Below are 23023 nucleotides of genomic sequence, written 5' to 3' on the forward strand. Positions count from 1 at the left end.
CTATTCAGCATGACCATGCTCTCAGTTAATAACTGTGGAATTGTTCATAAGAACACTAATCTGAGAAGCAGGCTTTGTCGCAGTTAGGACGTAACGCCAGAAAGAAGATTTAAGGGAAACTTATAGGTACTGTTTTAGGAATTTCACAGAAAAAAAAACTGGGATTCCTTGTGAAGTTTCTCCTAATTTTTTTCAAATATTTTCTCCGATATTTTTTCATGATATTATCCAGAAAATTGACGTTTTTGTTTCAATTATCTTAGAAATTGGTTAAAGAAAACCGCTAAGACTTGTTGTCCGGTAGTCTTGCAACATGCCCTGCCCAGCGCACCCTTCCGGCTTTCGCAACCTTCTGGATGCTGGGTTCGCCGTAGAGCCTAGCGAGCTCGTGGTTCATTCTCCGCCGCTACACACTGTTCTCCTGCACTCCGCCAAAGATCGTCCTAAGCACCCTTCGTTCGAACACTCCAAGTGCTTGCAGGTCCTCTTCCAGCATGGTCCATGCTTCATGTCCATAGAGGACCACCGGTCTTATAAGCGTTTTGTACATGGTACATTTGGTGCGGGGGTGAATCTTTCTCGACCGCAGCTTCTTCTGGAGCCCATAGTAGGCGCGACTTCCACTGATGATGCGTCTCCGTATTTCACGACTAACGTTGTTATCAGCCGTTAACAAGGATCCGAGGTAGACGAACTCATCAACCACCTCAAAAGTATCCCCGTCTACCGTAACCCTGCTTCCCAGCACCACCAGGCCGACTTTTGTCGCTTCACGTTTCAGGCGGGTGTACACTTATAGGACAATAGCTAGTTTCTTCTATATGGCCATATAAAATACCTTTCAGTATCATCAGAGAATACCTTTTTAGTAAAAAAAAATAATAATACAAACATTGTCGTTTCACACTTTTAGCATCATAAACTGGTTTCTGTAGTAAGCGCATAAATCAGTATTAAAGCTGGAAAACTTGCATGCAAGTTGACTAAAATCGATGGACAATGGATTTTTGACAGTTTATCTCAAAAACCAGACATACTATATGAAATCTTTGAAAACGGCGATAGATTCATCGATCTCAAATCAATAGTAAACAGCCGTATTTTGGTGCTTGAGACAAAAACTTGTTCCGCTGTGTTATACACTGAGCCAAAAATACTTGGCATTCAATAAATCACGACTTATAAACCAGTTAAATTATGATTTATTGAACGCATAACTATTTCGCATACGGGATCATAAGTTTCATAAAGACAAGTACTGGTTCACATTCAAAGTTGGGTAGGAGTTGAGCAAAGTTGGGTACGAGTTGAGCAAAGTTCTATCGCTTATTATTAAAATTTTAATTTTTGGCACACTTGAAGTAAAAAGCAAATATTTTTAATGTTTGTTAATTTAACTTACGCAATCACCATTACTAATCAAAATCATAAGTGAAACTTACAAATTTCCAAAATCGTTGTGTCGCCAAATCATACCTGTTTCTCAAAAGTGAGTATTTTTGCCTCAATGTAACATGTTGGACATTATGATCGACAAATCTCCCCTCTCATAGTGATACATGGCTCATGTGCAAATGATTCAAAGGTTTGCAACATTTCAGCATTTCATAACATACGAAGTTTTAAAAACTTAAAAATGTGCTACCCAAGTTGAATTTTGACAATTTCTTACATTTTATATTTTGTTATCGATTATTGATTTTGATGTTTTTGTTAAAAACGTAACTTTTTATAAAGTTTAAGATACATTTTGTTTTATTGACTTCGTTGATGTTATTTCTGATCGAATCGTTGATTGTTACTAAACAGGAATGAAATGATTCATTCAGGGCTTACCTATACCTTTGCATATTATAAACACCTCTCAAATTAAGTTGAAAAGTAGCTCAATTGATTACCACAAAAATTCTGAATATCTGTAAAAACAATTAATTATATAGTGGTAAACTGACCAATATGTTTCATTAAAGCGTTTTGATTTACATAAATTCTTTTCAATATGCAATAGTTGTTTTTATTTTTGTAGTTATCTTCGTATCAATCATCAATTCCCACAGAAAATCCTATATTTAAACCAACAGTTTCGCAAAAAAGAAATGATATTTGCATGACAGCAACAAGAAACGAAAATTGTCCATTTTCAGATAGATACAAAGCAGCCCCTCACAGGGCTTTTAGATATATTTTTTTCTTCGTATAAGAACGCTTTTTTACGTTCACAGAGCAACAATACACAAAGAAAAAACACGCATTAGAAACACATGTTCTCAAAAAACACAAAAAAAAAACAATATATTTATAATTGATAGCAGCATGAAACGGAAATTGAGTGCATTTGCACAGAGCATCAAAACAACCAAGATGAAGTCAGTTTATTTTTCTACAAACATTTGTAAAGGATTTATATATTGTGCAAAGAGGCTAGAACACTAAAGATGGAAACACAGTAGCTTTGAAAGCGATATGATAAAACCACAATAGGAAGTAATATACACACAGGACTGTATGATGTGCAAGTTTGTCGAGAGAGGGAAAATAACGAATTGAATTGCTTCAATTATCAGTTTTGTGGAAACAATTACTTCTTAATTACAAACTCATGAGGGGCTGCTGCCTTATATGTTGTTCAAACATTTTTTAACACGATAACGCGCTCTGTGTTCCTTAAAGTTTCACATTAAATCTAAAAACGCGTTGAACCTGTGTGAACATTACCTTAATGTTAAAGAGAGTAAATTACGAAATTCGGAAATGCACGAAACCAAGGCTTTATTTTTCTCACAGATGCTAATTCTAAGTGTAATATAATCAAATACTAGTAAAACAACAAACTTATCGAAGGATTTGCAGAACTTTAAAGAATGTGTGATTATTATTAAACACCATAATGCTGATTGAATTGATCTTAACAAAAAAATAAACAAAACAGAAGACAAAAGTGATTAGGATATCTAAATGCTATGAATTAATAATAATTATTAAAAAGTAAACCGTTCTTGAGATTATAGTTCAAATGGTAACGAGACGCGACAAACTAAACACTAAACGAACCGCACGCGGAAGTGTACTCTTAACGTAGAACAATGTAATTTTGAAGTAAAAACTACCATGCAGACAAGCACTCATTCACACACAAAAAAAAACAGTGTGATAAAACTCTTTAAGTATTAACAGCGAATCAAGAGATACCGCAAAAAAGATAAATTTTATAAATTTGCTTCAACAAAACAAAACTGAACGAAAGTGAGACAGAGAATTAAATTCGATTTTTGTCCTTGAAAAATCAATACCGTGAATGTTACTCTGTAGGCCGAAATCCCTGATCAAGAGCCCGTCCAAGTCGTTCAAATCTTGAACTTCTTCTCCAACGCTTGCCAACACTCGTAGTACTTGGCGTCCAACTTCTGGCATGTTTCTTCGCCCCACTTGGTGACGGCCATGCTCAGAGACGACTCGAACATGAAGGCTTGCGTCCCGTCAGCAATCCGTTCCGGTTTGAGCTCCGCATTGGAGGCGCCTTCGAAGCACTTCCTGTCCGGGCCGTGCGGTGTCATCATGGAATGCAGCGAAGCGCCACCCGGCATGAAACCGCCCTCCTTGGCTTCGTAGCGACCGAAAATCAGACCCATGAATTCGCTCATGCAGTTGCCTGGGAAAAAGGAATCAAATTTTGAAATTGAGAAACTACACTGTCGTTCAACATTTTGTCTATATTTTGGGGTCCATATGATCCCAAGGCTCTTTGAAGCGCTGTAACTTTTTCGTTAATGAACCGTTTTGGAAATTTATTTTTATACATTAGTGTCTTTGCGCGAGTTACTCTATTTCCGTAATGAAGTTTGTATCTTAAAAAAATAGTTTCCTAAGTACATTTCCACAGCATATAAACCGTGCAATAATTGGCAATTTACTGTAGTATTTTTTTAAGTGCTTCGATTTGCGCAATGAAATTTGACAAATATCTTAAAGCTGTGAACGCAAAACCATGGGTAGGACAAACGTTGACAAAATCTTTATTTCCAAGGAAGCCCAGACAATTTTTCAAATTTATGGAATCGTAGATAGCACATTATAAGTGACTTTTCATGCCGCAAATCAAAAGTTACTGTTTTCATTAGCACAAGATAGAGAAAGCTTCAAGATCATTGATTAAATCAACTTAATTACCGATTTAATATTTATATTTATTATATCCTTAGACCAGCCCCAGTGCCCCCGGTTTTCCTCCCTCCGATGACGGTTCACTGTACACACCGGAGCAAATGTTGGAGTCCACCAGCGACTTGTTCCAACGGCTGCGCGCCTGCCGTTCCAAGTCGGGACAGATCAACGCCGTCAACTCGGTGGAATTTGCTTTCCTTGTAAAATATGGCCCGTGAGGCCATCACCAGGAGCGCCAATTGGAACGCTTGCTCCCTAAGGAGCAAAACCCGGGAACTGTCCGCCTTTCCAGCCCAGGAAGGCATCGATAAATCCGTGATCACGGAGACGCACCTCAAGGGGGAAGTTAACGTTTTCATCCTAGACTTCCGGCTTAGGGACCGTCCATAAATGACGTAGCATTTTTTCACCGATTTTTTACACCCCCCTCCCCCCTCGTAGCATTTCGTCACAAATGCTGATATTCCCCCTTGGAAAATACGTAGCATATCAAGCACCCCCCCCCCTCTATATATTTTTTTTATTTGTTTTTCTTAACGACTGGGTTGAAGCAAAAAATCGGAATTCAAAAGTTCAATACAAAGTTTTATATTAATTACTGACTGAAATGTAAGTATAATCTAACGAATAACAGTTTGATATACAGTAGCGCTCAAAAGTAATTTGGAAAACAGTTTTAAATAAACATATTTCCTGTTAAAGTTACAAAATTTTGGTTTCCAGTTCCATATAGGCTAAATTGTATTGTTTTTGCTGTTGTTACCATAAATAAAAACAAGTTTACAATAAAAAAAAGTGAAAACATAAAAATAAAATTGTTTGATTGGATTGATTAAGCTAACAGTGACGAGTTAGAGTACAATATATATTATAATGTATTGAACAGAAATTTCGTTATATTGAAGTATTGTTTTTTTTTTTAATTATTCGTTGTTAGGAAATAGATTTCAATGAAAATGATCAACAAAATATATTAATTTGAAATGAATCTTTGTTATCCAAATTAAAATCCAGCAATCAGTGGCCAGATATGAAAAATTTTTGCGATTATTATACAAATTATTCATCTCTATTGATGCTTCAGCTGCACTTGATTGTCGTTCCTCAAACTGAAAAAAACTTACACAACCTCTAATGGAACATCCATCTTATTAACGAGTTATTAAGAAAATTGAATGACAGGGCAATTTCTATAACACTCGAATCTGTTGTCTTCATTAATTTTAAGGCTATTTCATCAAGGGCATTGATATATCAAAACAAATAGATGAATTGATTGGGTGCAAATGGATTGTACCCCGTTTGGCATAAAGTCGTTTGGCATAAGGTCGTTTGGCATAAAGCCGTTTGGCATAAAGTCGTTTGGCATAATGGTCGTTTGACATAATGGCCGTTTGGCATAATGGTCATTTGGCATAATGGCCGTTTGGCATAATGATTGACTTGAAATAAATATCGGCATTTTTTAAGCTTTTACCGAGATCAACACCACCGAGCCCATAGCAAAAAATTTTGGTAGGTTCTAAACAAGCGTGGTGTTCGTTTAGAGATAATCCGAGCTAAGAATTTCAAAAATTTTTGTGACATTATAGAGCATTACTAAATAAAACTCGTGACGGGTCTCTACATTTCAGAACATAGAGTACCTTTGAGCTTGTTGCAATATACATATTTGAAAACAGTAAATTGGCAAGGAAAGTTCGCTGTTATTCATCAAGGGAACGCTCATAGAATATTTCGCTGCATATCAAGCTCTGTCCCAGTTTGAACGTATCACTCGCTGAAAATTACTTGATAAAAGAATGATTATTTTTAGTAAAATATCAAAAGATCTATTAATGCGACTTAATGCACAAATAGCCTTTATACGAGAGCAGATTATTTTTCGTTTAAAATGTATCAGACTCTACGCAAAAAAAAATTTTTCACAGTACAGCTCAAATGAACAACACATCTTTAAAAGAAAATATTTCTGGCAAAACTTTTCAACGGTTCAATATAAATTCTGATTTTGGAAGTGTACATCAAAAACACCGTCTATTATCGAGAAAAGGGAAAGTTTGTAATTGAAATAATATATTTTCCAGCATATCTCGTAAGGAGATCACGCGTTTGCCCCAAAAAAGTATATATTGAATATTGAAAGGTTCTGAAATAATTATATTTCTAACAACACATCTGGCAAGAATTGATAATAAAAATGGTTCACAATTAGCTTTACTTAATAATAAAATTTATAACAGTATAAACATAAAGAACAGCATATTTTTAAAAGAAGGCAAAATTTACAATTAAACCAATACAAGAATTGACGCCAAAAATTATTGCGGCAATGACTGGTTCCCCCGAAAAGTGGTGGCGAGAAAGAACGATAAACAGTCAAAAAAAGGAAGTATTCTGCCATTCTCGGCTATACACATGTTTTTAAAAATGCTGAAGACGGTAAAACTCGAAAGAACCGCCAATTAAATAAAGAAGGGTGCATATTAGATGGTCAGTTCGTTCACCCCCCTGAAATGTATATAGTTACGACAATTATGGGTGCTAAAAATTTTCCGGGGGAGTGGGCTAGTCGAGGAAATGGGATATTCGGGAAATGGCATTCGGGGAAACGACATTCGGGGAAAAGTAGCACAACCCATCAAAGTAACTGCAGTAATCGATTTCTCTTTCCGCTGGTAATTTGAGCAGATCAATGTTATCGATTGCCGCCCTTTTGTCAGTTGTATACAAAAATACTTAAAAAATATAGCTCCAAAGAACAGCCTATGCATAAATGAAGTAGAAATTTATTGAAATTTAAAATCAACAGTTTTTATACCTATAATAATGGTTACATCATATTTAGAAAAAAAAATAGAACAATTCATAGAAGGGTAAATTTGTGCTAAATATATAAAAATCTTCAGTGCAAAAATTTGTTCCAATATCGAAACTCAAAAGAAGAATTAATATATGAAAGAAGGGTAATTTCTGGATAAATAATAAAAAACTATTGGCAATAACTTTCCTAATACAGTTAACTCTCCCTTACTCGATATTCCGTATCTCGATATCGAGTTAGAGAACCATAGTAAAAGTTGGTTTTCATGGCTAACTCGATGGTCCCTTGGAACGCAAATGCACTGTTTTTGTGTTCTGTAACTCGATACCTCCCTAACTCGATGGTCCCTTCAATATTGAGTAAGGGAGAGATGACTGTATGCTTAAATTTATTCAAGAGCGAATGATTGTTGAATAGAGTGCCATTTTGTATCAATTGACTCCAAAACAAGCCTTGTGTCATCAGAAAGATTCAATAGAAACGTAAAAACGAAAATTGAGAAATTCTTGGTTTCAGACTCATTATGCCAAACGGCTATTATGCCAAACGACCATTATGCCAAACAACCATTATGCCAAACGACTTTATGCCAAATGACCATTATGCCAAACGACTCTATGCCAAACGGCTTTATGCCAAACGACTTTATGCCAAATGACCTACCACCGTGCAAATGAATGCATAATTCACGGAATAGTCTTGTTATATCTTGTTTAAATGTATTATTTGCCAAAAAGAGCGTATTTCATTCTCTTAAAGAAATAAAGCCCCAACAGAAAACATGGAAAAAAACTAAAACAGTTGACTTTATGTCTTGTTAACAAATGTGAAAACAATTTTCTCCAAGTCGTTAAAGCATTGATGTTTAATTAATTTATTGAACTTTTATTTTGTTTATTTAAAAAATCATTAAATTAGACATGAATATAATATAATATTCACATAATTATTTGGAGCTTAATAGAATCTGTTTGATTGTATTTACCAAGAAAATCTAAAATTTCATAGATTTTTTTTAATCTTGTCATATGAATCTTTTGAAGCTCAATCATCATTTTTAAACCCAAGTCTATAAGTCAACAAAAAAAAGTTCAATAAAAATAATTGTATGCCATTTTTTTCAGCACCTCTTTTCACCGACATGATTCAAAATGCTACGTCCACTAGCTAGGACCCCTCCCTCCCCCTCGTCACACATCATCACAAATTCGCGAAGCCCCCCCCCCCCCTCCCCCCTAAAAAGCTACGTCATTTATGGGCGACCCCTTATAAGACTTGACCGATGCGGCAATGAAGGAGGAGGCGTTGCGATTGCTCTGCGGAGCAACATAAACTGCACCCTGCTGTCGAGCTTCCAGCTGCAAGTCATCGAGGCCGTTGGTGTTCTGGTGGAAACCTCCATCGGCCCAATCAAAATCATCGCGGCGTACTGCCCAAAGCAAGCTACCACCAACGACGGAACATCGGCGGCCCTGAAGCAAGACCTCACCAAGCTGACACGGCGGCAGGGGCAGTTCATCCTGGCTGGCGACCTGAACGCAAGGCACGAGACATGGGGAAACACCCGTTGAAACAGAAATGGCCTCATCCTACAACAGGACCTGGAGTAGGGCCACGACACCATCCTGAGCCCGAATTCACCCACCCGCCTGAGCCGGTCCGGGCCCACTCAACCATCGATGTCTTCCTGACCAACATGGACGGCAACACCTCCTAACCGGTCGTTCATCAGGACCTCAGCTCGGACCACATCCAGCATCTGGTCATCCGGCGCAACTACTACCTTGGTTTAACGTTAGACAGCAAGCTTCTCTTCAGACAGCAGGTTTACAAAATGATCACCAAATCACTATACCCACTAATCAATCGAAAATCTTGCAGTCTTGTCTTTGAAGAACAAGCTTGCTGTTTACAAACAGGTTATTCTTCCGGTCATTGAATATGGCGTTCCAATCTAGAGAACTGCGCCAAAACCCACCATCTGAGGCTCCAAAGGACTCAGAACAAATTCCTTCGGATGATCCTCAACAGTCCTCCGAGAGTGAGAACAACTGAGGTCTGGCCAAGCTAAAAGCACTCGATAAGCGCTTTGTTGACTAGATCAATAGATACAGGGCTCGTTGCCAACAATCTGGCCAGCAGGTCATCCGGAACCTCGTTCCCCTCTAGGTTATCAAATTTTTTAGTTTAGTCTTGCAAATAGTAGTTGTTGAAAAACTTAATATGGGGTCGCAGCTTCAAAAGGTTCGGAACCACTAATCTAATGTATATAGATTCTTATTCTGATAACTATGGCATAGCTGAATCTGAATCAATTTGGCTCGCGATTGTCGAAAATCAATGGAGCCCTAGAGCTACCATGGGAAAGAGAGATTTAATTTAAATATATGACCCCAAAATACAGATAACATTTCGATACAGACAGAAAGTTAAAATTCTTTGATTTTTCTACTTACGATGATAGTACGGAGGTCTGAAAGTGTGCTCCTGAACCGACCATCTCGGTGGGAAGATGACAAAGTCAGCAATGGCCGTCCCATATCGGTTGCTCGGACACGTCAGCACAGTAAAAATACTCGGATCGCAATGATCGAAGCTGACCGAGTTAATCACCATAAACTTGGCCAAATCATACTTGTACGGAACATAGTTTCCGTGCCACGCCACTACATCGAACGGCGAATGATTTTGCGTTGCAACAAACAAAGCTCCCTGGTACTTGGAAACCACATTGTACCCATCGACGCTACGATCCTCGAACCACGCCGTCGGGGTAAGGAAATCCCGTGGATTTGCAAGTCCGTTTGCTCCGATTGGCCCCAGATCCGGCAACTTGAAATGTCCATCGTAAACCTCCAGAATGTAACCTCGGGTAGGACCTTCAACGGCAACGCTGAACCGAATGCCCTGCGGTATCACACAGATCTCGTTCGGTTGAACGTACATCTTGCCGAACTCGGTAGTTATATCCAGCGAACCCTGTTGGGGAACTAAAAAAATAGACTTTAACTAAAAATGTCGATTTCCATACAAAATGTTTAATTTTGACATGCTCTGCGCTGCTATTATGCAGTACAGTACTGCATGCACTAACAGATATTACTAACCAATCAGAAAGTCCCCATCGCTGTTGTACATCGCCTGGTTCTCCATCGAGCTGTTGCACAAGTACACGTGCACGGCCAATCCGTGTCGGCTCCGGGTATCTCCGGCGCCGCAGACCGTGTGCAGACCGGCCACAAAGTCCACCTTCCCAGAGGGCACATCGAACGGGTTCCAGCGCATCTGGTTGGGGTTTGGGTGCTGTTCGTCCCATTTGGCGCGCAGAAACGGAGCGGCGTCGTATCGCTCGAACGGCTGGTGGATCACCGAAGGGCGCACCCGATAGAGCCAGCTGCGGACGTTTTCGGTCCGAGGAGCCGTGAAGGCACTGCCGGACAGTTGTTCAGCGTACAGACCGTAGGCGCACTTCTGCGGAGAATTTTGACCTTCTGGAAGAGCGTTCGGACATCGGGAGTCCTCCGAGGAGAAGTGTGATCCGAAACCGGAAAGATACTGTGGGACACAAAATATAAGGTTAAGGTGACTACAACGTTTTGTTTTTCAGTTTTACGTTTCATATAGGAAAAGTGGTAAGTCGATAAAAGTGCTGAAAATATTATGTAATCTTCGGATTTTTGCATGATTTTCAACCATTTTTAGATTAATACACTAGATGCGAGAGTAATTTTTCAAAATATGTCATTTTTTGAATCGATTTTTTTTACCGATGCGGTGAAAAAAAGACTCTTCACCATCTTCAGCCTTTGAGCTGCACAGACTGTAACTTAACACTAGGCAACGGACAAGCATGCATGCTCCAGTGGCACAGCCGAGAAACATTCACAACATGACGAAAAGTTTTAGGGCGAAGTAGGCGTCTTTGAAATTTGAATTTGATGAATTAGCAACAATCATCAACGACGCGTACAAATTTCAATGACGGCCTACTTCGCCTTAATGGCTAAAGCGGGAATCAAACCCCATGACACGGTCCTATAACACTTCCCCGAATACCATTACCCCGAAAACCATCTCCCCGAAAACCAGTAACCCGAAAACCATTACCCCGAATGCAACGTTACCCCGAATGACACATTACCCCGAAAACCATTACCCCGAAAACCATTACCCCGAAAACCAGTTCCCCGAACACGACACTTCCCCGAAAATCAGTGATGCCTTCAAGAAATTCTTCAAGGAAGCTCGCGAATTTGAGCCTGAAAGTTTTCGACTTAATAGTAGTATTCCTAGGGTCGGTGTTCCCTTAGTGGACAGTCCCCTATAGTCGCACTAGTGGCTTTTTATGGCCGTTTTGGTATAAATCTTTTCAAAATATTTTTTGACATGAAGGTCAAGAGCTATTAATCTAAGTACCATTTATACACAGCTTGATTTTTTTCAAAAAATGATCGAAATAATTAGTTTTGCTTAAAATTTGAGCTCCCTTGCGCCTATAGTTAACCTATTGTTCCTATAGTAGCACTACCGAGAGAAACTATTTTTTATTATACAAAATAATTGATGAAATAAGAACTTTTTTACATCAAACGGAAGCTTTTGATCCACACTGTGTAGGAAAAATATAAAAGTTTTGTAAAAATACGATTTTGATAAGTATTTTGCCAATGCCGTGATGCTAGTGCTACTATAGGAACAGGAATTAGAAATAGTGCTACTATAGGCACATGTATTCTTATAGTGGCACACGCGATAATAAATACAAACATTTGAGTTTTTGTAGTTTTCATATTTTTCCCACAAAACCAAGATAAAAAGCTTTTAGATGATGTAAAAACAATGACGCTAGCGTTATTTTTCGATTTTCTACGATTTTTTGTTCTTAGCTATGCGACTATTGGTACATCGACCCTATAGTGATTTTTTATTCTTTCAATCATCGGCTGTTCTTTCGAGGTTGTATAATGGCAGTGTAAATATTTTAATCAATGATTTTCTCTTCATTGAGTTATAGGCTGTTGTTTCGAGTTGTACCGTTTGAGTTGAAGTTTGAGCGAAAGCGGTAAAAAAAAACGACTGACAAAATTGTCTTGAGCGAAATTCAAAGTTGGCAGTGACTTCAAAAAATAAATGAAAATAAGCCCCTGCATTACTTGTCCGTATTACATCTTGTCAGTATTACAATTTCTAACAAGAGATTTGTCCCTCTTTTCGGCTATTCTTTCGGAAGTTGCACTAGCAAAGTGATTGTTGGCATCATAATTATTGACGCTTTCAACAGTGTTTTTTCTTCTTTTATCATAGGCTGTTCTTTAGCGATGTACTTTTGAAAAAGTGGTCAGTTTAATATTAGTTAACATTTTCATCTGACATTTTTCAAACCATAGTCTAATGACATTTTAGAATATGTTGAACTCGCATTGCCTCCAGCAATATAAAAATATAATTAGGCATTACCAAATAATATAACGCTTTTGAAAAAGGGCGGGAAAGGTCTTTAATGTCAGCATTAACATCAGTTCGAAAAATGATTTATTGCTGTGAACACAATCATTCTCACAAAATCAAGTACACGCCTGTGAGTAAAATTTGGGTTCTCACTTGGCTCATGAAGAATAGCTGTTGATTGAAAGAATAATAAATCTTTGATAACATGAAGTACATGAATTCAAATGAAAATCAAAATTCTATGAAATAGGTATATTGGATTCATTTGTCGGATCTTCATTTTGAATTTTTCGTGCCAAGAAAATTCGGGGTTATGGTCCATTCGGGGAAATGGTATTCGGGGTAACGGACTATTCGGGGTAATGGTTTTCGGGGTAATTGACCATTCGGGGTATTGACTTTCGGGGTGATGGTTTTCGGGGTAATGGTATTCGGGGAAATGTTATAGGATCCCATGACACGATGCGCTTGAATGCCTAAAGCCCCAAACACAATGTGAACGGCAGCACGGTACGACGGCAAAACGGCAAGCCCATCTTGTTCTACACTCCACTTGTCAAATCCATGTTGAATCTGATGTAATCGACATTGATCAAAACATTGAAATGTCATTCAAGTCGGTGTTGCCGTTTTGCCGTTGCATTGTGTTTGACTCTTAACGACACTAATCGCATGGCCACGAGGCCCACCCATGGTTGTTAAATTATCTTATACAATCTAAAAATTCAAAAAAAATTGTCACTAAACTTGAAAGTTATTATGATTTTTATTCCTAAATTGGACATCATAATTCTAAAATGATGAAATTTGAAAGAGTCATTCGGGGCAATATGGGCAGTTTTTTAGAAATTCATTTATTTAATTTTCTTTGAGTTCAGAACACTGACTTATAGCATGTCTATTATATCATTCCCTTGTCAGATTGCGGGGGTTGCATTTTATTTCAGATGAAATTTCAAGAATTTTTGCAGTTTTCAAAATGCGCATTCCATCCCTTTGGCTAAACTGCCCCAACTAGGAATAGGTAACTATGTCGCTACTGTGCTGTGGTTGGCCAGGAATTTCAGGAAAAAACTGGTGGAATTTCTTAAGAAATTGCTGGATAAAAAACGTATTAATAGAAGAATCTAATGTGCTAAACAAAGATATTTCATAAGAAGAGAATTACTGATAAAATTTTCGATCAATGCTTTAAAATATCAAATGTAAGGTTAACCCTTAAAAGGCGTGGACCACTTTTTTGCACTCTTTCGCTCATATCTTTTGTCTCAATTGATCAATTCTCAATGTTTTAACAGTATTGTGTAGGGGATTAGTTGCACTTGCAAATGCATACACAAAGATTCGAATATCGGTGGTCTATCTGGATACATACCTATTATTGTACATACAGTGATTCTTGATAAAATTTCAATACATTTCTAATGTTTATGTGGAAGCATGTGAAGTCTTACAAGCTCATGTGGAACATTTTTGAGCCTCAATAATCACTAGGCCACTTGACATTGCTTAGATACAGGACATCGAAAGCCTTAGTATGCGATTCCGGAGCACCAATCCAAATGAAATATTGATTTCCATACTGTGTCAAAAAAAATCATATTTATTCAACTAAAGACGATCATCGAAAGCCTCTCTGGTCATTTTTAATTTAAATGACCATTTTAAGTCCAGTTTGGGAACCCCGTTTTTGGTTCAACAAGACCAATTTTTATCATAAGAAAACACCCATTATTCGGAAACATCAAATAACACTGTTTCATCAAAATGGAACTTATAAAGTTGGAACATTCTAAAAGTTTTGTTTAATTTGTTTAGAGACCATTTATTGGGTAACTCCGATATTTAGTTACGGAATAGAAATATGTTCAAGAAAGAATTATCTAGTGGCATAAAAACGCAAATTTGAATTCTGATACAAATCCAAAAAGATTTTTTATAAGAATCCAGGAAGTATTCTGGAGAAAAATTTGGAAAGATTTCGATAAGTATCCTATAGATATTACGATAAAAGCGCTGGAACGATTATGATGAGTAGCCCGGCAGAATTCTGATGAGAATCCTGGAACGATTCTGGTTATAATTTGGCATCGATGTTAATGAAATCCTGAAAGGATTCTGATGAGAATCGTGAGAGCAGTTTTATTAGAACTTTTAAAGGATTCTGATGAGAATCCTGGAAAATTTTGATTTTTACGAGGATCCTGATTCTGACTATCCTGAAGAGAGTTCAGAGAAAATTCTGATGAGAATCCTGAGAGAATTATGAAAAGAATCTTGCGAGGAATCTGATGAGAATCCTGCGATGATTTTGATAAATTCTGATTAGAACCATGAGAGTCCTGCTAGGAATACTGAGAGGATACTGACGAGAGTTCTGTGGGGATTGTGAGAGATTCTTGATAGCATTCATCAGAAACTTTCTAGGATTTTAATACTTCCTTCCAGGATTCACAATGGAATCAAAAATAAATCATAGGAACTTTGTTAATAAACTTGAGTTTCAGCACAACGACTGAATAAATCCAAAATATTCCCAACTCTACCTCTAACAGTTTTCATTTCCTGAAAAGGTGTTATTTGATGTTTCGCATAATGGCTGTTTGATTATGATAAAAATTGGTCTTTTGAAACGAAACGGGCTTCTTAAACTGGACTTAAAATGGTCACCTGTATTCAAAACGACCAGAAACGCCTGTTGACCATTTTCGATTATTCATACAAACTGGAATAAGGAATATTTTGGTCTTGTAATAATAAGTCAAAAACTCCGTCAATTCTGATTTATTTTATGGTAGTTTGATACAGATGTTTGATCAAATAAGTAAGGTCAAATACATCACAAAATAATAAGTATCTTGTTGTTATGAAGGCTTAGAACACGTTTTCCTGAAATCACTAAAAAATACGTGGTCTGGTCTAGGTACGTCAAAAAATCTGAATATCCATATAAAAGTATCATGTAATAAATTTGATATTCATTGTTTAATTTCTATCAACAATAAAACTTTCCGACTTATCTATTTAAATTACGAAAATGGATAATTACTGAAATGATCAACTGGTTAGTAATTTATAATTGCAAATGTTCAATTATCTTGCGTTTTTTTATAGCTTCCGAATTAGTTTTTACTAAACTGCAATCATCGATATAGTTTTGGTCCACTTGCTACTTTTCAAATCTTATATAAATTATTTAATATTTCATTCAACAAGACTGGTAATTTTTCAAATTGGTCAAATAAGTTTCAGAAATAAAAGTTGAACGATCCTAAAACGCCTCTTTATGCATTCCGAAACATGAAAGAAATATATAAAAAAATCAGAAAATTTGACCACTTGTATTTCACTGCAACATAATATAATAAGGTGATATTTTTTTGGAAATTTCAGAATGAGAATTTATGACGAAATTGCGCGTGAAACACCGGGTACAATCAATAAAAACAGTAGTTGTCTAATTTTAAAATTTCCCTATATGAAAGTCATTAAATCATTTCTTTTAATTTGAAATATTGTTTCGCATATCTGCTGTTTTCACTTTGGTAAAAAATATTCACTTTGAAACAAATTATTTAGATCTACGTTATCTTTTGGGAAACTTTCAGTTGATGATTCTTGTTTAAAAATTCAGATAAGATCCAGAAAAAAACTGAACGCATTTTATCAACATTTTGTTCTTGAAAACCGTCAAGTTTTGCCGAACATTTTTTGGAAATGAACATGCTTAGAGTTATAAATAGAGTTGTGGGATCAATAATTTTCCATTGAATCGTCTTCCATTGAAAAGGAGTGTTTTCGACAAATATTTCGAGTTTTTGTTTTCAATGCCTTTCATAGTAGCGCTTTCGCCCCCTTTCTGGCTTTTTCGCCCCCCAAATTCAGTTTTACAAATTTTCGCCCCCTTGGGATTAAAAATCGCCCCCATGGGGGCGAATTCGCCCACTTAGGGAATCACCGGTCTAGTTCATCTCAGGACTAACGGCTTTATGTACTCTTTTCTTCCTATCTCTGGGATGGGATTCGACCACAGGTCATCGGCGTGAGAGGTATGTGTTTTAACACCAGGTGGGCCCCGTTACAGAGAATCCATAGACTTTCAAGAGGTTCTTCGAAAAAAAAAATAACCCAGGAGTATTTTAAATGATATAACAGGGTGTCGACTACCTGGAAAAACCTGGAAAGTCAGGGAATGTCAGGGAATTCTATTTTTGACATGGAAAGTCAGGGAAAATCAGGGAATTTCACTTGAGGTCAGGGAAAAAATATCAATACTACAACATTAAGGGGACACGGGAGACCGTGTTATTTTCCCTATCTTTCGTCTCACTCTAACAATAATCATCAAAACTTTGTGGAAGCAAATCTCGAGTTTTAGTAAACCGATGAAGCTGAAAATTTATCGGGTTGTGCACTACATATACAGAATCATAATGATACATTTTCGCATCGAAATATGGAGTGGTTCTTGGGATTTGCTTCTTGAAATGGATAGGGTGATTATGATGACGTCCCGTGCGGCCTTAAAAGCCAGCAATAAGGTAATAATCATGATGTTCACTATCAATATGAAATATCGAAAAAATGTGCAATTAATTTCTTAAAATAGCAGTTCACCATTGAGAAGATGCTATTATGCTTATTAGAGTAAACTGTACTTTATTGCATATATTTATACATACACACTCAATCACGATTTGCTTGTTCGGTAATTTGTTATACTGGGTACGAATTGTAAATCATAAAAAATACCGAACTTTCAGCTCTTTGATTGAAAACTTCTGACGTTCAGTAATAATTTTTACTTTTTACTGAACTACGGTAGCTGTCAGACCCAATTTTGCAACATTACCGAACAGGCCGAAAAAATCAGTAAAAACAATTACCGACTATTCAGTAGTTGATGTTTTTTACTGACTTGTCGTCAAAATCAAATCAAAACAAACTGATGCGCATGCGGGAAAGTGTCAAATGAGAATCTCCTGCTGTAGAATCGTCCGGCGCCGGGAGACACGGCTACTGCAACCAAACTTTTCCTGCACCTATTTTGCGCTTTCTCGTGGTAAGTAGTCGAAATTAAGTGAGAAACTCAACCATTTTAAGCAACCAAAAAGGTTCAGCACGATTTAAATGCTTACTTTGGTAAATTCGGTTGGTTTCCATACAAGAGGTAAATTCATCTGCATCATCGAGTTTGCCTCTTGTATGCAAACCAACCAAATAATGATTTTGTCACACATTTTTCGATTACTTCTACTGAGATATGAGCAAACCGTAGATGTTTATTCTCACGAAAAATGCATGTCGATATCCATGCCCATGTCGATTGGGTTTTAATTTGTATTGATTTATGAAAAAACAGTATTCGGAGAAGCAAAGCATGAAACATGGGAAACTGGAAAGCCAGTAAAAACGCTCTGAAATTTTACTGACTAAGTCAGTAATTCCCATCAATCAAAACATATTTTGGTTTACTGGTTTTTTCGGTAATCGTAAAAATTACCGAAAAAAACCGTAGTTCCAAAACCCAGTAAAATTTTACTGGGGTCGGTAATCTGAATTGGCTGTGTACTTATGACACATTTGTGGTATACGTACCATGGTAAAATTATCTTGAAATGAGTTCCATGCTGATAATTGTCTTCATTCAGGATAGCCTTGGAATAATTTTCTTGACGACTTGTACCGTGGTATATGTATCTGTCCAAGGTATTATACTCAAAATTGTTTGCTTTTTAGCAGTTCTCTACGAACAACTACTTCGAAATTGGCGTGGATTGTTTTAAACATATTTTGTTCTAAAGTTTCCTAGACCAATTAGACTAGGCAATGATAGTTTCGCGCATTTTGCACAAAATCTAAAAAAAAAATTAACTCCATCCAATCATGTCAATCTTTACAAGTTAGCTATCCAAGTGAAACTGGTGAACCTATTTATAGAGAAAAACCAATAAGGATTCTAGTATTTAAGTGAAGATAAATAAAAGCCGTATCTCAAAATTTCAAGAGCACAAATCTGGTGAATCAAACAATCATTTATATATAAAAAAAGATTTTAGTTACTCGCTGGTGGCGCTCAATCGATAATTTTTTCAGCTCTGAACGCTGTTTGGTTCTCTTGATTTTGCTACTGATGATGGTACATTTTTTTGGTTGAAGCATGAAAAAAAAATTGAAAAATTTGGTTCAAAATGCCTATGTTTCAGATATAAGGGTATGGACAGGATATTTCCTGATTTTTTCAGGAGCTTTCTTAAAGATATGCCGAGTTTTTTTTTCCAATACTCAGGAAATTCTCCAGAAATTCTGAGGATACCTCTCGAAAATCCTTGATTTTTATCAGGGAATCCAAAACATCATTGAAAAGCAGAAATTTCAGGAATGTTCTATGAAAGAATCTGCTCGATAATCTATTGGCGTTTGGTGAGATTACTTGGAGATACTCATACAAAAGTTGTTAGAGGAGTACCTCGGACCATTTCTGAAGCCACGACAAATTCAAGAGGAACATCAGAAAACTTATTATTAGCGCATTATTCAATCCATTTTTCATCGCTAAAAAAAAATCAAATCGCGATAACTTTTTTGTTTCTTGATATTTTTGCACCATTTTTTTGCAAGCCCTCAAAAAACTCTTCTAGTTTAAAAATATGTGTCGATATTGGTAATTGATCGTCTGGATCCGGAGATATTCCAAAATTCTTTGGGGGACCGACGCGTAGCCATAACCCACGTAAATTTCTCAGGCTACAAAATGTTTATCGTATTCGGATATTCACTCCACGGAATTATATATTAATGCGAGTATGTTATGAAAAAATGAAGCAATTTGGTGCAGCCGTCTTTGAGCAATGAGCATTTATGTTTCTGGTACCACGCTGGAAAGGGCCCAGATAGCCGTAGCGGTAAACGCGCAGCTATTCAGCAAGACCAAGCTGAGGGTCGTGGGTTCGATTCCCACCGGTCGAGGATCTTTTCGGGTTGGAAATTTTCTCGACTTCCCAGGGCATAGAGTATCTTCGTACCTGCCACACGATATACGCATGCAAAATGGTCATTGGCACAGTAAGCTCTCAGTTAATAACTGTGGAAGTGCTCATAAGAACACTAAGCTGAGAAGCAGGCTCTGTCCCAGTGGGGACGTAATGCCAGAAAGAAGAAGAAGAAGAACCACGCTGGAAAAATGAAGATCTTGAAAACTCTAAAAAACCTCATATCATAATTTTTAGATTCCTCCAAGAACACTGAACCGATTTGTATGATTTTTTTCAGAGTAGCTCCTTATTACCTGGCATTGTATAGTACACATTTTATTTTTTTGATAAATTGACCAAAAACAAAAATGCCGCCAAAGACATTTTGTATGGAGAATGTCGGTCCCCCAAGGAATATCGGAATATCTTCAAAACTAGATCACCAATGATTAATATCGACACGGATTCTTAAACTAAAAGAGTTTTTTGAGATGTTGTGAAAAAATGGTGCAAAAATATCGAGAAACAAAAAAGTTATCGCGATTTGAATATTTTTTTAGCGGTAAAAAATGAAGCTGCCGGTAGAGGGGTTAATGTATTCAGTTAAGAATATTTAGATAAATCCCTCGGGGAGAAAATCTACGTAATTCATATCGGAATCCTAAAAAATAACTAAAACAAATTACCTGTAACGAAACATCGTTTACAATTATTGAAAGTACCCTGAAAAAAAAAATGAAATCATGTTTGGAAAAAAATCTATGTGATTCCTGAAAAATCCTGAATTCTACGAATTCCAAATGCTATTCTTGGAGAATCTCAAGACTGAAAGAAATTCTCTAACAATTTGTAAAAAATCATGGAGATGAGGAGCTTCTAGAGAAAAATCCTAAAAGAGTTCACGGAGAAATATCTGGAAAAATATGTTTAAGAATTTCGATAGGAATTTGTTAGACATCGATGTGGAACTCCTTGAAGCAATTCTCCAAGAAAGTTCTTTGGCAATGGCTAGCTTTTTACCTGGGAAAAAATGCCCAAATTTCAGCCTAACTTTCCTTCACTAAAATGCATGGTGGATGATCGTAATAGTGTTGTGTATTATATAAAAAAAATAAAATGATGTTTAGGCAGGAAGGAGTCCGAAACTATCGTTTATGCCTGAAATTTTTGAAATTATATCTGTAGTTCAGTAGCTGAGTACATCTTTGTTCATACGAATTTTCAAATTTGGAAAGTAATAGATACTCAATTGCATAATTCCATTTCATACGGGAATTACATCTGAAACGTATCGCACTGATTTGTCCAGGATCTTACAAGGAAAAAGTCTAATGATTTAGCTCAGTATTCTCACAGACGAACAGACGTAACGCTTAGAACAAATTTCTTCAAAATCCATCGTCCAGTTTACACTATCATCATCTGGTGAGCAGATGGCGGTAGTGTGAAACGTCAAATGCGAAGAAAAACGATACGACCATTATGAAATTTGTAACAAAAAAAAATTTGAAATGATCGTTAAGGTGAATATGAATCGAAGCCAAAGTTCAAATTTCCAGGAGCACGGATCTGGAGAACCAAACATCTGTTTGAGCTGAACACCTTATCGATTGCTCACCACCAGCTAGGGACCAATCGATTGAGTTTTCAGCTTAAACGGATGTTTGGTTCTTCAGATCCGTGCTCTTGAAAATTTGAAGTTTGGCTTCGATTCATCTTCACCTTAAATGAGTGGGCGATGGAAATTTCGTTGGTGTTACGTCTGTTTGTCTGTAATATTCTTTTGAATCCATCATACATTCATTAGGAATAAAAAATCATCTGCAGTATTGAAAGCAAATTTCTCAAGATATTGCTTCCACATACAAGTTTCTGCAAGGGGTTATTAGAAAAATTCCTGAGAGATGCTTAGAAGGCATTTTTTAAAAGAATGTCTGAAGTATTTCAGAAGGAATTCCCTAAGAAACGGTCGGATTGAAGCATTCTTGGGAAAATTTGTTTAAAAATCCCTAGATGAATTTCTTGACGAATCCACTTTCTCACTGTTGAAGAAAACGATGGTAGATGTCCGTCATAGTTTTACCACAGACAACTGTGGTTTAACATTTCATCCAAAAAGGGTGCACTTCAGAAGTTGTGTATAATGATCGTTTTGAGTGAAATTCGTGTATGAACTTTTGTGGTCGCTTGCTCACCCCCCATGGAAGAAATTTTGGCTACGCTCATGAATGGGCACCAATAGCAGTTAATCTTACAATTGGTTTGCAAAGTTTTAAGATAGAACAGAGCTTGCTACTGAATCACTCTTTTTTGAACACATAGTTTTTATTCGAAAAATATGTGATGGGATGCTGCTCAGCTTAGCAAACACGATAAATATTAATCCGGTTGAGAAAACCGGTCTTATTTGTTCTGAAGAGTCATGGTATTTGTCCTTTTTTATCTTTCACAAGCACGGATATGTTATGCAACGATTTGATATAGAATCAGCAAGAATAGAACAAATTTGTTGCTCCTAGATAAACAGAATGTTGTTAGCAAGGAGTGATATCTGTCTGTGGGGGCTCGGCGTTCCGATCGTTATAGCATGCTGCTAATATGGTTAGATGGATTCGCATGTTTCGTATCTAATGCAAGGGTATTAAATTCGAATTTATAAGTCTTCAAGTTATCATCTTTTGAATGAATGAAAATTTCGGCTTTCATTACTTACTGTCACAGTTTTGTTAAATTCGTTTGCTAATATTTAAACTTTCGTATAGACTAGCTATCCTAGTTTAGAAATGGATTCAAGAATTCTGGTCATCCAAAATCGTAACCAAACCCAAATTGTTACTAACTCATTCTTGTTTTAGCTACTTTTAGCGTAAGACTGTTTAAATTGTGTTTTGTTCACGTTCTTTTAATTTTAACAGTTCTTCGTTTATTTGGACTAAATTATTCCTTTGTTTAATTTCTTTTCATTTATATGATATTGTTCATAACACTTAATCAATTTTATTCATCTATCAAGGCATGCCTTCGCTCACTTGTTCGTCAGTAACCCACCTTGTACTCGGGCATCTCTTCTTATCACCAGTTCACACTATTCAAACACAAGTTCTCTCACAAGACGCACTTCTTAATTCTCAATCACCGAAATGAGGAATCGACTGATCGCGCCACTGCCGGACTCGGCACTGATCAGCGCTGACCGTGCGTTTGCAGTCCTGATTTGAACTTGTCTGGAATTCTCGTATCACGTTATTCAGGGGCAGCCGAAACCCATACCTGCCTGTCTGAGTGAAAACTAATCAAACCGGATTCCGGTTGGTGGTTGTTTTTATTTGAGTCGCTTGGATACTAGGTAGATAGGACCGGCAAGTCGGTAAGCAGGTATATGCAAATATACAGCACTGGCAAGAAAAATCTGATTTTCATACAAAACGGTCAAGTTTGAAGCTCTGTGTCTCTGATTCTGGCAAGTCTCGTCTCACTTGTGATCTCGCTCTAGAAGCCATTGGTAACCGAGCGAACGAATGGATTTACACGTTATTCAACAATGCTACGATGAAGACAAGATACTCCTATATCTCCCAGTGGTGATAGTTTTCATCCTAGTCCATTCATTTTCTTA

General features: G+C 36.9%; 1 protein-coding gene across 1 annotated transcript; it reads right to left on the reverse strand.

The window, feature by feature from the left end:
- Positions 1 to 2744: 2744 nt before the first annotated feature.
- On the reverse strand, positions 2745 to 22629 carry LOC5578315 (homogentisate 1,2-dioxygenase). The gene is made up of 4 exons (XM_001663781.2): positions 22456 to 22629; positions 10093 to 10540; positions 9442 to 9975; positions 2745 to 3649 (listed from the first exon to the last, which is right to left on the reverse strand). The coding sequence occupies exons 1-4, from the start codon at positions 22468 to 22470 to the stop codon at positions 3345 to 3347; spliced, it is 1302 nt and encodes a 433-aa protein (XP_001663831.2). The 5' UTR covers positions 22471 to 22629; the 3' UTR covers positions 2745 to 3344.
- Positions 22630 to 23023: the final 394 nt, after the last annotated feature.

The sequence above is a fragment of the Aedes aegypti genome, chromosome 2 (assembly GCF_002204515.2).
Source record: "Aedes aegypti strain LVP_AGWG chromosome 2, AaegL5.0 Primary Assembly, whole genome shotgun sequence".
Lineage (NCBI taxonomy): Eukaryota > Metazoa > Arthropoda > Insecta > Diptera > Culicidae > Aedes > Aedes aegypti.

What these genes read in the sequence shown, in the direction of transcription:
- LOC5578315 (XM_001663781.2), bottom strand. An exon ending in CGATGGGGACTTTCTGATTG is followed by an intron (nt 9,976 to 10,092) that starts GTTAGTAATATC and finishes CTATTTTTTTAG; the next exon opens with TTCCCCAACAGGGTTCGCTG. An exon ending in CAGACCTCCGTACTATCATC is followed by an intron (nt 3,650 to 9,441) that starts GTAAGTAGAAAA and finishes CCTTTTTCCCAG; the next exon opens with GCAACTGCATGAGCGAATTC.